Source organism: Geotrypetes seraphini, chromosome 8, assembly GCF_902459505.1.
Source record: "Geotrypetes seraphini chromosome 8, aGeoSer1.1, whole genome shotgun sequence".
In the NCBI taxonomy this organism is placed as follows: Eukaryota; Metazoa; Chordata; class Amphibia; order Gymnophiona; family Dermophiidae; genus Geotrypetes; species Geotrypetes seraphini.
Genome location: NC_047091.1, coordinates 118787458 through 118803709, shown reverse-complemented (window position 1 = coordinate 118803709; position 16252 = coordinate 118787458). Strand labels below are relative to the sequence as shown.

Genomic DNA, 16252 nt, shown 5'->3' with positions numbered 1-16252 from the left:
GGTAAAATGCCATAACACCATTGGCATGGTCCAGACAGTATAATTCTTATACAAATCACATGCCCTAACTTCTGCATATGTGTTAAGTGTTTTTGTACCCTTTTCTCCCTCACCAAATGGCAGTGAGTTCCTGGGCTCCATGTCCATGTTAACCTTTTGAATGAAGACTGGAATCAAGTTAGTGTAACTTTAGTGCAAAAAATAGCTTTGCCCATGCATAGAAAATACCATCTTAACACTTCCTATCCTATCTGTTCTTCGTGCAGAAGATGAGAGACAGACAAACTGAAGAGAGCAGAAGGGCTGAGGTACTGCCTGCCCAACTACCTGCACAGAAAGGGAGGCAGAAGGGGGACAGTGCAACTAATAATTTGTGTTCACTTAAACATCCTCGTTGACCTACCAGAATCCTTTGAGTAATCTCAAAATTCCACGACGATTCTCCTTCCAATCCAGGATCTTTAGATTCTAACTTCTATGTTCTCTTAAATGGTATATGTATATTTATAATGAATCTTCCCATAGACTGGTCATGTCTGTAACATGACTTGACACTACTACTTCCAAATTAACACCTTGTTACGACTACTAACTTGGATGGAGAGTGGGAGCTCTGTAAGGCAATGCTCTCCAGTCTTTACTACACTCCCTCTCCCTGCCTCCTCCCCACATGGTTTCTGCTTGTTAGGGGTTTAATACACTGGTTTAAGGCCATGGATTGGGACCTAGCATTCTGCCTGGCTAATTCCTGTTGTGTATTCCATAGTGATCGCACTTAACCTCAAACTCTCAGCTCTACTTGAGAGCTTAGCTCCTAATTCCCTCAAATTTGTGATCCTGACTGGGACACAGTTCTGCTCTAAGGCTATTGCTTTAATATATGCATAAATTGCTGTGTATTTTATAACAATCATGTGTCCAGCCAGTTCTACCAAAGCATCTCATTCCTTCTCTGCAACACCTGTTTCCCAGTTCTGAGACCCCCTCCTCCCAGTTCTGCTAATGCATTTCACTCTTTTCCTAAAGCACACCCTGCTACTCTTGTACTGAAGCTCAAAAAATGTACTTCACTTTTGCCCTGCAGCACCTTCTGCTGCTCCAGTACTGAGACATGGCTTTGGCCATGAAGCTCTCTTCTGCCCTGCGGCGACCCTCACACTTACTACCTCTGCCAATGCAGCTTGCTCCTGCCCAGCGGTGGCTGAGAACCCTGCAGAACTCCACTGTTAACAGTTCGATGTTGGGGGAATGCTTAGTATGAACAAATATGCCCCTCCCCCCACCTGAGCTGAGTGCCTGCCTATGCCTAAGGTGTTAAAACATTCTGCCTGAAGAACAGAGCTGGATTATCCCTCTTCTCTCTAATGCTTCTGAACAGCACCTTCCTCATCACATTTGAAACTGGGGTCTGCAACGTAAGTGTCATTTGGAACCCCATTGAGGTGAAATTTTCCAGGCATTTTTTCTGCGTGTTCCAAGGGAGGTCCAGGCCGGGGCTGGCTGGATATGGCAGTGGCCCCATTGCCACCAATTTCAGATTTGCCTCCGAAGTTGAACAGTTTGCCTGGGTTGAATGGCTTTGTAGGTGACTGGACCTTCTCTGGATCTCTCTTGGTTTCTGGAGATTTGAGGAACTTAAAGCTGAGAAATCCCGGTAGCTTGATGTCATTGCTGGTTGGAGACTGAGGGGTTTTTGATGTCGCAGCAATACTGGCTGTGTTACCACCACCTGAGAGGAACTTACTCTGCAGCGGGATTATCTGTTTCAGTTTCAGGACATTGTTGGTGGCCAACAGTGAGCTGGGTCTCTTGGGTTTCTCTGAGCTGTGAGACCCCTTGGATTTCACCTGGGCTTTCTCATTGGCGTGATCATGGCCTGCAGCTTCAGATTTTCCATCACTCCGGTTGGACTCGCGCTCCTTCCGGGCATGGTACTCTGCCTGGCGCTGGCGTTCCTCCTCTTCACGCTTTCGTCGTTGCTGTTGCTGGTAATGATGCTGAGCTTGGCGTTCGTGCTTCTGTAGAGACAGGAAGACACATTCCTCTTAATGATCATAAGTCATCAGTAACCTGGCTTCTGTTTTCCTCATGCTTGCCTGCAGTTCCCCTAAAAGCTCAGCGAAGATAAAGTGGAGCACAGAAAACAGATTCATTACTGACTTTGCTGTGCTTTCTTTTCTGATTCCACAAATGCATAAGAGCACCTCACAGGCTCATATTCAGAGTGCGGGAGATCGCTGGTGATTTCCTGTGGTCCGTGGCAACCCTGAAAATTCAATGCCAGTGCTGTATCCGGCCACTGGCATTGAATTTCCAGTCTATTTTTGGCCGGCCAAGACAGAGCTGGCTTTGTCAATATTCAACACCTAAGTCTCAATGGTCAAATATATACTACCCTAGTAGCCGGTTGCCTTTGGCTGCTAAACTTAGCCGGCAAGCCACTGAATATTGCCAGTGATAGGCTATTTTGCGCAACATAACCAGTCACTGGCCAATCTGCTAATCTGGATATTCAGTGAGAGAGAGCTGGCTATCCTCTGGAATTTAGATGGCTGGAAGCCATTCCCAGCTCTCTAACTGACCCTGACTCAGTCCCATCAGAGTTTAATTTTGCTAATTCCTACCATGGTGCTTCTACTGCAAGCAACTCCTAGTGTAGGAATAATCTCTCAAAGGAACAGTGGTATGTTTTCCTGCAGCTAAGGCAGAGGTTTCTTACATAGCAGTCTATGCGAGCCCCTTTCTACAAGAACCTGGTAACTGTTACACAGTGTTCTGAGTGTTTGTTTAGCACTGCACAGTTGAATCCAGGAGTGTCACATACCTTAAAGGCCTCCCTGCGCAGGTATTCCAGTTTTGCCATTTCCTCTGCTACCCAAGCAGGAATGTCAGGAACAACCACATGGATGATGTACTTCAGTAACAGGGCAAAGTGCTGAGGAGTGAGGCAAACACAGTGAGCTCTTTACTGCAAGCACACACTAGCCTCAGGAAACCAGATAGATAAACAGACACAGACCCTTGTGGCTCAGGGAATGATGGCACCTGATGGAGCAGAACCCTACTTTATTGCTTGCAGTCCCCAAACCCTGCATGCCGCATCAGTTCTAAAGGGGCACAGGTTGCAGGGGATCACTTTGGGCCCAGTACTCAGAAAATGCTAAGCTCCTAAATTAGCCTCTTAAATTTGTGCCTTATTTACAGCCATAAGTTTTTAGCTGAAAATAGGGCCAGGGGAAGGGGGAAACTGCCCCATAGCGCTAGGGGGGTCCCTGTGGGTCAGGATGTCCTTCCCCTTTCCCCACCCCGCTCAAAAGCTCCCCTCTGATACAACTTCTGTTTCCACTTGGGCAGACTGTGGCAGTTGAACAGCGCCAAGGAATCCATGAACCATGCTAAAGAATCTCTGCTGCACCGGCAACCCCTTTGCATTTTAAAAAGTGAGAGGAGTTTCAGCAGGGAGTGGGGAGAAGGGAAAGACATCCTGGTCTACAAAAGTCCCCTAAAGCAGTGTTTCTCAACTCGGTCCTAGAGTACCCCCTTGCCATTCAGGTTGTTTAGACACAATAGGACTTTGAGGAAGGGTCTGGAACTGGTTTCAAGGTTTTTTGAAGAAAAGATCTTATCAAGTGATTTGTAATGGTAACTATTCTTGATGGAGCAACCCATCTGGTGTGCCCCAAGGTTCTCTGCTATCGCCTACCTTATTCAACATCTACATTTCCCCTTTAGGACATTTATTACAGAGTTTAAATATAAAATTTTATATATACGCAGATGACATTTCTATTTTAATCCCTCTAAATAATTTTACCACTGAAATTTTAAACCAGATATCTTCTATTATGACTCTGATAGAACAGTGGACAATTAACTCAGTACGGAAACTCAGTACGGAAAAGACCAAACTTTTCTTGGCTAGTCCCAACGACAAAATAACAAACTCATTGCTTCATCTTAATGGTCAGGACTACCCGATTATTAAATCTATCAAAATTCTGGGAGTCAAACTAGACCGACATTTAACACTAGCAAACACACAAACTTAGTGGTACAAAAATGTCTTGCACAAAACGTCCAACCTCAGACTTAGGTACATTTTCGATTATGCCCCTCCACACTCATAAATTTAGACCTAACATTTGTTTGCTTAATTTATGAGCCTAACACTGAAAATTAGTGTTAAGTTCCGAACTTCTTTTCCCCACCCTAAATCTACCCCTGTTTCCACCCACTTTTTATGTTTCTTAATTTAAGAGTTTAGTGATATTTTGAGTAAAAATGTATGCACTCAGCCCTACTAGTAACTTTTCAAAGAGGACAATTTATCAGTATAAATCCTTTGAATATTGGGCCCTTTGTTTTTAGCAAATAAGAAATTCCCCAAATACTTCAGATAGCAGATGAAAACCCCTCTGGTCTGCATTCATGTAACGACAGGTTGATGTAGCCCTAGTTTTATCCCTATCATAGATATGGACTGTTCTAAGTTGCCTTAGAAAAGCCCAGGACTAAATCTCTCATTGTGCAGTGGAGAAAAGCTAGGGCTGGATCAGCCTATTGGTTTCTTTCACAGGCAAAATACAGAACAAAATCTGTGTGGAAAGAAAAAAGACAAGTTTGGATAAGCAAATATTTCCCTCTGCATTATTAATTCTCCTCCCTCACCATCACCCGCAGCATGATCTTTTACCTCCAACACTACAATACAAATGATAGCGCCCTCTGGAGTGAGCCAGGGAAAGAGGCGCTGTAGCTGCCCGCACTGACCAATCAGGTAGCAGTTCACAATGATAGCAAGTACGCCCATCGCCTCCATGACATTCTGTAAAAAAGACATGCAGGGGTCACAGAACTGCTATGATCTAGAGATGGTTAAAGACAAAACATAAAAACTGGGACTCTGTACCCTGCACAAAATACCCACCTCGATATTCAGATCACTTACCAGTTAAGTAAGGGGCTAAAGTTAGGACAACAAAAAGTCTGGATACTGGCCAGAACCTGGTTAACTTCCAGGTAGTGGCGTCAGGACTTCTGCTCCACCCCCCCCCCCCCCATTCTCCTTTGAAGAAAAAGCAAGTGCAGGCTTGTGAACAGTGGCATACCAAGGGAGCGCGGCATGGTCAGCCCTGAGTTCAGCCCTTAAGGGGGTGAGCCGAGGGCTGGCCTCATGAACTTCTCCCCCACAGCAGCAGCTTTCACAGCTCGCTGCTCTGCTGGAGTCAGGCCTTCCTCTCTGCCGGGTCCTACCTTTGTGGAAACAGGAAGTAGATGGAACCTGGCAGAGGGGATGGCCCAAAGCCAGCAACAGCAGCAAGTTGTGAAGGCTGCGCTGCTGATGCGTTCCCCTTCCATCTCTCCTCCTCTATGGTGTCTGTAGTTGCCAAATCTGTGTCTCTGGGAAGAGGAACCAGAGAACTGTCAAGATCTCTGAGAGGAGGGTAAAGTGCCTCTGCCTTCCTGAGTTCTGCTATCTGGAGAGATTTGAGTCAGTGATCTGCCATGCTAACCATTAGGTTGTCCAAGTCTTTGCAAAAAGCTTCTGCTCCTTAAAGGGTAATCTGTTTAGCCTTGGAGACTGAATCGTCCGCCCACTGCCTGATCCAGATCATCGGGCAGGCAGAAACGGCTTACACCAATACCTTGCTCATGACTCTGATGATATCATAAAGAATATCTGCCACATAGTCCACTCCTTCCATAATCAAGTGGGGACTGACATTCTCCAGCTGTATAGGACTGCGCCTCAACTTGGCGTAACAGGCACATGCCACAAATGAGGCAGCTGCTGCTGCTTTGATTTCCAAAGCTAGTGCTTCCTTCAGCATTACCCCTCATTAGGAAGGGAGGTACACTTGGTCACTTGAGCTACTGCAGGATCCACCTTCGGCTGAGAAAACAGCCTTTGGAATTTCAGAGCCATAGGGTAAAGCCTGAACATAGCTTTTCCCACCTATAGCGAGCCTTCTGGGAATTCCCATTGATCAGTGACTAACGAGGTGATGTCCAAATATGCCGGAAAGAAGGTAGCCTGAGTGTTTGTGCCACTCATTACTGAACAAGTTTCAAGTTTTATTTATATTTGATTAATCGCTTAATTAAAATTGTTTCTAAGCGAATTACAATATATAAAAATAACATATAATTAAACATAATACTAAAATAAAATTGTTTCTAAGCAAATTACAATATATAAAAACACTGGGAGATGGAGGGCTGCTGAGGGTCCAACTTCAACTCAAAGGGTATGTATGAAATAACGTGAAACTGCTGTGGACTTGAAAAGATGGCGTGCAGAGGGATTGTCACCCTGATCGAGAGCAGCCACAATCTCATGACCTTTAGCCCCAGACAGGGACTCTAAATCATCCAAGGACGCAGCTGAGCCTTGGGATAATAAAGGATGGAAATGGACTTCCATTCATCCCAGTCCTGCTTTGATTGGTCACTGATTCCAGGGATATCCAATATCCAAAAGTTGAACTTTCCTAGTGTTGAGCAAACCAGAAGGGCTCAAAATCTCTTTCAAATTTTGACATTGTGTGTAGGCTGTTCTTAAAGCTGTGTTCTTAAATACCTCGTGTGTTTGCATGATGCTTCAATGTTTTTTCACAACTTTATCCAAAAGGGGACTCGTGTGTGCGTGTACTTGTAACAAAGGTATGTATCTTGGTGTTATGAGTTTGATTTGGGTAGCAATAAATTCTCCCTATGATTATATTTGGCACTAGTGTATGCTTGTTTCAATATTCTTTATTCATAACCTAGACTGGATAATTTCTTTAAAAAAAAAGTTTGGATTGATTTTTGAAATCATTACTGTCACTACAAACCCGAAGATATTGGAGTAGTTGAAAATATGGTAGACCCGTCTTGAGCTGTGCAAAAAAGTATTTCTATCCGTCTTCTTTTTATGTACCCTGATTTTGAATCCTCCCACCTTGTTCAATTTCCACATCCCAAAATGTAATTTTTTTAATGAAACAATTGATTTGCAAATTGTATGTTAGGGTCACATGAATTTACTCAATCAAAAAAAAAAAAAAAAAAAAAGAAAATTCTGCTATGTTGCCCTTCCAAAGCCAAAAAAACCCATAATCTATGAACTGATGCCATGAAACATTGGGGCATCGCACAAACACATGAGGTATTTAGGAACACAAGTTTAAGAACAGCCTACACACGATGTCAAAATTTAAATGAGATTTTGAGCCCTTCTGATTTGCCCAACACTAACCCCCTCTTCTACAAAACCACGCTAGTGGTTTTTAGCAGAGAGAGAGAGCCATGCTGAATGGCCCATGCTGCTCCCGATGCTCATTGAGTTCCTATGAACATCGGGAGCAGCATGGGCCATTCAGCACAGCTCCCTGTACTAGAAACGCTAGCGCAGTTTCATAGAAGAAGGGGTAAGAAAGCTCAACCTTTGGATATTACTGGTCACTTTAAATGCGGCAATTGTAAGAATTGTGACGTTACAGTACTGACCAACTCATTTATCAACCCGATGAATGGAAAGATTTATCAGCTGAAGAATTTTAGTAATTGTAATGGTTTGTAATATATATCATTAAATGTCCGCGCGACAAAATTTATGTGGGTTAAACGATCTGAAGTTTTAAAACCAGATTGAAAAAACACCATTCAAATTTACTGCGAGGGAAAATGGAAGCTCCACTAGTACCACACTATATGAACATGAATCACCATTTCACACAATTGAAATGTTTTGTAATAGATGTTGTGGACAAGAACAAACGGGCTGGAAACATAAGAACATAAGCATCGCCTCTGCCGAGTCAGACCATAGGTCCATCGCGCACAGCAGTCCGCTCCCGCGGCGGCTCCCCAGGTCAGTGACCTGTAAGTGATCCTTTACTTAAGACATTTTGTCCTGTATAGTACCCCTCTAACTATACCCTTCAATCCCCTTTTCCTTCAGGAACTTATCCAACCCCTTTTTGAAACCCAAAATCGTACTCTGCTCTACTACCTCTTCTGGAAGCGCATTCCAGGTATCCACCACCCTCTGAGTGAAAAAGAACTTGCCTCCCTGAATCTGCCTCCCTTCAATTTTCTTGAGTGCCCTCTTGTTCTGTTTCCCCCACCAGTCTGAAGAATCTGTCCCTCTCTACCTTCTCTATACCCTTTATGATCTTGTAAGTTTCTATCATGTCCCCTCTAAGTCTCCGTTTTTCCAGGGAAAAGAGCCCCAGTTTCTCCAGCCTCTCAGCATATGGAACGTTTTCCATGCCCTTTATCATCTTTGTTGCTCTTCTCTGGACTCTCTCGAGTGTTGCCATATCCTTCTTAAGGTACGGCGACCAGTATTGAACGCAGTATTCCAGATGCGGGCGCACCATCGCACAATATAGCGGCAGGATAACTTCTTTGGTTCTGGTAGTGATTCCTTTTTTGATAATGCCCAACATTCTGTTCGCCTTCTTTGAGGCTGCTGCACATTGTGCCCCCGGCTTCATTGTTTGGTCTACCAAAACCCCCAGGTCCCTTTCTAGGTTGCTTTTCCCCAATACCATCTTGTAGTTGTACATCGGGTTTCCTTTCCCTATGTGCAAGACTTTGCATTTCTCTACATTGAAGCACATTTGCCATTTATTTGCCCATTCACTCAGTTTGTTCAGGTCCTTTTGTAGTTCTTTACATTCCTCAACAGTTCTAACCCTATTGGAGAGTTTTGTGTCGTCCGCAAATTTTATAACTTCGCACTTCATCCCTACTTCCAGGTCATTAATGAATATATTGAACAGCAGTGGTTCCAGTACTGACCCCTGCGGGACACCGCTTGTGACCGCTTCCCAGTCAATGTAGTGTCCCTTTACTCCTACCCTCTGCTTCCTGTCTGCCAGCCAATTACAGATCCATCTGTGCACGTCCCCTTCCACCCCGTGGTTCCACAGTTTCCTTGGCAGGCGCTCATGGGGTACCTGGCCGAAGGCTTTTTGGAAGTCCAGATATATGATGTCTATGGGGTCACCTTTGTCCAATTGTTTGTTTATCCCCTCGAAGAAGTGCAGTAGGTTCATTTTTCAAGATCTTCCTTTACAGAAACCGTGCTGGCTGGTTCTCATCAGATTATTTCTTTCTATATGCTCATTGATGCTATCCTTGATTAATGATTCGGCCATATTCCCTGGAACTGAGGTTAAGCTCACTGGTCTGTAGTTCCCCGGGTCGCCTCTGGATCCCTTTTTGAAGATAGGTGTAACATTCGCTATCCTCCAGTCCTCCGGGATTACCCCTGTTTTCAAGGATAGGTAGCAAATCTTCTGTAGTAACTCCGCTATTTCGTCTCTGAGCTCCTTCAGTATTCTCGGGTGGATTCCATCTGGTCCCGGCGATTTGTCAGCACAAAGACTTTTACAGAGAGAACAAAAATGGATTTTCCTTTTAAACACATTAGAGCCAAGTGGACTTCATAATTCCGTTGAATGGAAAGTATTTTTATGTTTAAATATATTTATTAAAAGTTTCAATAAAGTGCAAAGAAAAATCACACAACAAAGCAAATCAAATACTCTTACATGTGCACAAACCAAAACTCCACCTCACCACCCACCTCAATAAAGTCAAAATTCAACAGTCCACCATGTGGCTGTGGCCCCCCTCACAAATTCAATAATCTGCTGCGAGCCTGAGGAGTCAGGTCCATTCAGAAATGTTCCCAGATCCGACAGAAGCGGCGACCCGGTCCCAGGTCGAGATCACCAACTTGTCTCTGTTCCAAAGAAGAATGCACAATCATTGAAGATCTCCACTGACTATAGGATGGTGATTCCTGGGACAACCAGTTGGTCAAAATGGCTTTCTTTCCCAGAAGCACCGCCCTTGTCACAAAAGCTGTCATCCCTTTCAATTTTGGCGTTGCAATGTTATAATATCCAAATAGAGCTCTGGGCGTAGGGGACCAATGCCTACCCCAGAGAGAGGTGATATAGTTACCCAAGCTGTGCCAGAATTGAAGAATGTGAGGACAAGTCCAAAACATATGTCCCAAAGAAGCATGGGCCTGAGCACACTTAGGACAGTTATGGGTAGGGGTGATTCCCATCCGAGATGCCCATTCAGGCGAAATGTAAAGCCGCAGTACCATCTTCAATGGTAATTCTCAATGAAGAACATTAGAAGACATCCTCCTAATATTTTTCAGCACCTGTTGCACTTGTTGGGCTGTCAAAGAACACTGTAGATCTTCCGCCCAGGATACTGCCAAAACGTCCAGATTAGGTCGAATGGAAAGTATTTTTATAAATGGATGCGAGTCATAATGTCAGTAATGATGATTTTTGTTCCTCCAACCAGTGAGTCTGAATGCTTTAAGAGCTCACTGATTGGCTAGTAAAGCCTCAGTGTTTTTGTTAAATGCAGGCACCATGTTTCAGGCACATTGATGAGATGTGCTCCAAAATATGCTCCATAATATGTGCTCCATAAGACTTTTCCCACCCCCAAAAAGACGCTGGCCCGGACCTTATCTCCAATGTCAGAATTGACGTCGGGGTAAGGCTTGTGGGCCCGATTGCATGCCGCCAGCCCTTCCCTTCGTGGAGTTGCAGCAGCAGTGGGCGAGTGGAGGACCAGGGAGGAGGAAGGCAGGCAGGCTTCAGTGCGGGAAGGAGGAAGGACAAAGGCTGGAAGGCAATGAAGTGGAGGGGGCACGAACTCGGGACATAGGAAGGAAGGAGGGAGGGAATAGAAAGAGACAATTGTTTTGAGAAAGAAAGAGAGAGAGAGAGAGCGAAAGATAGATTGATAGATAGATCTAGTGCAACCAGAAATCACCAAATAACAAAGGTAGGATTTCAATTTAGTGATTAAAATCTGTCTGCTACAGTATATTTGTCTATTTTTCTATGGGGCTGGGTTCAGAGGCACAATTTGGTTCAGAATATTTTTCCTCCTCTAAATCTAGGGTGCGTCTTATGGAGCGAAAAATATGGTATATATTTCTTATAGCACAATTTTGAGCCTTCCATGATTTTGCTTACAGTTATGATTTTGTTTTGAAGGTAACAATTTGACAAGCACTAATAGCATTGATTATGGGTTTAAAAGCACTACCCCTGAAGAAGCTGTTTAAGTGAAACGGACTGACCACTATCGGGCTAAGATAAGTGCTTTTTTGACAATGTTTATAAGTTGAGTTAAGATATTTTGTGGCTGCACATATTTATTAAGTGTAAAAGCACAACAAAAAACATTCAAAATATCAACATGAATTTTTTGGACCAATGAGAATATCCACAGCCTGTCAGCAGTGTTAAAGATATTTTTTGGCACTGGGATGTTTTGATATTATTTTCCTCATTTTCAAGATTATTATTAGCATAAAACAATGAACCCAGTAGTGTACTGCAATTTCACATATATTGTTGAATTTCAGTTGTTTCCATTAGTTGGTGTAAATATATTAGGTACGCCACTGCCTGTGAAAACCGCAAGACTGTCGTTAGGGGTCATGGTAGCTATTTTGAGGCCAGACCCACAAGAGCCAGGAGCAAGTAGGCATCACTCCTGTTCATATGACCCCGTAGACACCAGGGATATCTGAGATGAGCTGGTGGGGTGGTTGGGCCAGGCTTGCTTTATCTTGGGGAGGGGGGTAATCAGAACATCTGCATCCCTTATGCAGATCCCAGCTTTCAGTCTGGGTCTGCATCAGTGCTGATAGAATATTGGCTAGGACCCACATAAGATTAACCCCAGATTTTCAATGCAGGTGTTCAGACATGGCCCAACATTAGGGTTGCCAGATTTTGTCCTCAGAAAAAGAGGATGTGTGGCCCTGCCCCATTCCACCCCCAATCCCGGTCCTACACAAAACCCCATTTCTTCAGGGCTGCATCTGGAGGGCATCTGCGCATGCATGGATGCAACGTGATTACATCAGACGCATGCACACATGCGGGTGACATTGCATTTGCACATGCACAGATGCCTTCTAAGAGTGGCCCCGAGTTCAACAGTTTTCAAAACCCAGACAAAGTGCCAGGCTTTGAAAACCCATCCGAATGCCTGGACAGTCATCTAAAAGAGGACATGTCTGGGTAAATATGGACAAACGTCGGGTAACCCTACCCAACATTGAATATCCAGAGCTAATTTTACCCATGGTGGTCAGCATTTAAAAAACGCACTGACCATCACAGACTGAATATTGCCTGGACCATCTTTTACCCTCTCAAAACAATGAATATGATGGCTTGCCAGATTTGTTGATTTTTTAAACAAAATTTGGTGAGAATTCATTAATTAGGGAAAAACTATGGTAAATCTTGTGTCAAAGGCTGCTCAGGAATAGCAAAAAATATGTCTGATATAGGTGGCTCTTAGCAACACTGCTTTTGGCTACTTTTGTGAGAGAAACCCAACCAGAACCTGAAAATCAATGTGTGTGTAATGCCCTGAAGCCACACAGGTTCTTGAAGAACAGATTCATTAACAAGTATTAGTCAGACAGCTGCTAGGGATTGCCACCTCTGCCTTCTGGAAAGGAGTAAAAAACAAAAGGAATTGACCCCAAAATATCCACAAAGAAGAAAATCCAGAGAAAACCAAAAAAACTCTGTGGAGTGACGATGTTCCTAAATGGACTTTATTTGAAAGTGTCAAAGTTCCAAAGGTACACTGAAATCATCCACATAAAATAATTTCATCCACATAAAAGCCTTAAAAGACCTAGTCCGCTAGGGATACAGGACCCAACACAGTCTGCGTTTCGACAAAAAGTCTTCTATTGCAAATGCAAGCAGTGTCTCACTTCCGGCTCACTACATAATTGTTTCCCACGAATTCACCTTTATAGGACTCCCATGGACCCCTGAAGAAGACTTTTTGTTGAAACACGGACCGTGTTGGGTCCTGTATCCCTAGCTGACTAGGTCCTTTAAGGCTTTTATGTGGATGATTTCAGTGTACTTCTGGAAAGGAGTAACATGGAACCATTCTCCATACTGGGGGATCTGTTGGGCACTTTTTCCAAGTGACCTGGATTAGCCACTGTTGGAGAAAGGAAGCTTGTCTCGGTGGACCTTTCAACTGGCCTGTATGGCACTTCCTATAAACACTGTCCATGCCATGTCTACACAAATGTATATTTTCCATCTGGCGCAAAGGCTGCTGCTTACCTGCCACTGGCCGATACTTTCCACCCGCTGGCCAAAGGGCCGTTGCAGTCCTGCACACAGTTTGAAGGCATCACTCCGGATCTCAATAATGTTATTGGTAAGGGCGCAGACGGCGGCCAGCGGGAAGGCGGAAGAGAACAACACGACATAACCAAATTGGATGAACATTTCCTGGTAATCCTGAAATGTGTCCTGGGAAAAGAACATATCAATCATATAAAACTCCCGAAACATGTCTTAGCTAAAGAACATGCCTCTTTACAGTCTCAAGTTGTGCCCTAGGCACAGAACAGATCAGCAACCACATAATGCATGACTAGAGACAGAGTAAAAGTTTCAAGATGCAAGATTTTGAGACTGCTAAGGTGCTTCCCTCAAGCTGTGTATGTGTTTTGAGATTCTAATCTAGATAAATCAATTTACATGAGCCAAATTCCCTTGGAAAATGCAGAGTCAAACTAACACAAAAGTCCAGAATTGTAACACCCAGCAAACAAATTTAAGAATACACAAAAAGCATAAGCACAAATCAATCTACCAGCAACAAACATGAATAGCAGAGACTTTCTGCACTGAACCATAAAGAGTGCAATATACTGTAGTTATGCACTCATAGCTATAATTGTCATCATAGGTCTCCTATAATTTCTTTTCTTATGCATTGTTTTGTTTTTAGCAATAAAACTGTTCATTCTTGTTCAAACAACTATTATCTTTTTTTCAATAAATTTCAAAAATGAAATAATGATGAAGAACACTTAACTTGCAATGCACCATTCCTCTGGACCCACCGCCAACATGGCCAGTGTTTCGATTTGTCAGAGAAGTGGTCCATATTATCTTGCCTGCATGTTTTTACAAAACTCTCACACAAGTAAAAGCAAGATTGATTTGCATTTACTGCTTTCATTTTATGCAAATAGATCTCATATTCACTGTGGAAATTTTGACAACCGGACTGGGTTATGGCCCTCGAGGACAGTGGTTGCCCACCCCCAGTGGCATAGAAAGGAAGCTTGGTGCCTGGCATCGCCACGCTGTGTGCCCCCTATTCTTCCCCACCGCATCGTGTGCCCTCCCCATTCCCCGCATACCTCTTTAAATGTTTGCTGACATGGGCAGCACCTTCTACTTGCTGCTTGTGCTGGCCTCGGCTTCCTTTTGATGTCACATCCTAGTCCCGTGACCAGGAAGTGTGTCAGAAGGGGGCTGAGGCTGGTGCGAGCAGCAGGTGGAAGATGCTGCTCACACTGGCAAACAAAGAGGTATGCGAAGAGAAGAAGCACCGGCGACTCCATGAAGACGGCATTTGGGGCGGTCTACTCCCCCCCTCACTATGCCACTGCCCATCCCTGCATTAGAGAGAACATGCCTGGGTTTCATGCCCTCATTCTCCTCACCCTGCACCTTCTGAACACCCCCAGCTGTTACCTCGTATTGCTTCATGCAGCTCTCCACCTCTGCTTGCGTTAGGTTTGTGGCATAGTCTTCTTCTGGCGGATCAATCCAGGATGCACGATGCTGCTTCTTTGCCTCCCTTTCTTCCTCTTCTTTGCCATCTCCCCATCCCGCCCTCCTCCTCTGGTGCCGAAGAATCACTGCCATCTCCTGGACCTCTGATTTCTCCTTTCCAGGACTGCCCAAGTGCCCTTCATTCTCCTCTTCCTCCTCACAAAGCTCAAACATGGAGGCAGGGTCCATGCCCTTCTCCACCATGGTGGGGCTTCCCTCCTCCAAGAAGCTGTCTTCCTCCAGAGTGTTGGGTATGCTTTTCCTTCCTGCTCTATCCAGGAAGCTCACCCTCTTCAGCTTCAGTCCACAGTCTATAATACTATCCTCCTCCTCCTCTTCCTCGTCTTCCTCCTCCTGCCTCTCCCCCTCTTCTTCCTCAGGGACTCCACACCCACCATTGAGGCATTTCTTCTCAACACTGGCCCCATTCTGGCTGGGCACGCCTATTTGCAGCAGACCACCTGCTACCCCTGGTTCTGCTGGCACAGTCTGGGCTTGGCCTGCCCTGGTGTTAATGTACGTATGAGTGAATAATTTCAGGAGGCTTAATGAGAGCTGCCAGAGTGTCTGCGTGCTGAATCTCCGGGTCTTAAACCTCTCGTACAGGTGCGGTTGTGATATCTCCTTCATGTTCTGCAGAAACTGTCTCATAATGAGGAGTGTGGCCAGCATCTGTGGGGAAGCATTAATAAGCCAGTTAGTGTTCTGCCAGGGCAGGCAGAGGCAGCTACACCGGCTTTCCCAACTAAATGCTAACATGACCCATCGCCGCTCAGTGTCATTTTGTGCATGGCTGAAAGAGTTTGGGAGTTTTCAGGAAAGGGAACTTTTTCCTCCATGGACGAACAAGACAAGTCAGCTGTCTTAAGAGCTCAGGAAAGCCCAGGTGCAGTGGGTTGAGGACTTGGAGAACTGGATTCAATCAATTGCAGCTCCTTGTGATTTTAGTGTGTCGCTTAACCCTCTACTGCCTCAGATACAAAACTTAACCCCCCCACCCCCTTCTACAAAGCCGTGCTAGGCTTTTTTTTAAAACAGAATTCCTATGAGCGTTGGAGCTAATGCCGCCGTGGCTGGTGATAAAAAAGCTTAAAGTGGCTTCGTAAAAGATGGGGTGGATAGATTGTGAGCTCACTGGGGACAGAGAAAGTACCTGCATATAATAAATGTAAACTGCTTTGGTTGTACCACAGAAAAGCCGGTATATCAAACTCATGACCCTTTACCTTACTTTCTGAGCATCTGGTACCACCATCTCACCATCTCACCATCTCACCATCTCACCATCTCACCATAGTCAGTGGCGCAGTAAGGGTGTGGGCATGGGGGGGGGGGGTCTGCCCTGGGCACCATGTTGGTGAGGGCGCCAGCATCTGTCCTACTCTCTGCCCTCCTGCTCCTTCCCGACTACCCCCCTTCCTTTTCCTCATGCCTCTTTAATTTTCCAGTGCGAGCCACATCTGTGTCGGCTCTCTCTGACGTCACTTCTGGCCCTGCACCTAGGAAGTGACGTCAAAGGGAGAACAGATATGACGCAGGTAGCAAGTTCTCGATGCTGCTAGTACCAGGAAAATTAAAAAGGTACAGTGGAA

At 44.8% G+C, this 16252-nt stretch overlaps 1 protein-coding gene across 2 annotated transcripts in view; it reads right to left on the bottom strand.

The window, feature by feature from the left end:
- Nucleotides 1–1096: 1096 nt before the first annotated feature.
- ANO8 (anoctamin 8) overlaps nucleotides 1097–16252 on the bottom strand; it is a 53425-nt gene continuing 38269 nt past the window's right edge. For both annotated transcript variants that reach the window (XM_033956328.1, XM_033956329.1), the window contains 5 exons: nucleotides 14580–15332; nucleotides 13149–13340; nucleotides 4694–4825; nucleotides 2825–2935; nucleotides 1097–2018 (listed from right to left, as the gene is read on the bottom strand). In XM_033956328.1, the coding sequence (XP_033812219.1) occupies nucleotides 1362–2018; nucleotides 2825–2935; nucleotides 4694–4825; nucleotides 13149–13340; nucleotides 14580–15332 (1845 nt within the window). In that variant the 3' untranslated portion in view covers nucleotides 1097–1361. The remainder of the gene's footprint in view (nucleotides 2019–2824; nucleotides 2936–4693; nucleotides 4826–13148; nucleotides 13341–14579; nucleotides 15333–16252) is intronic.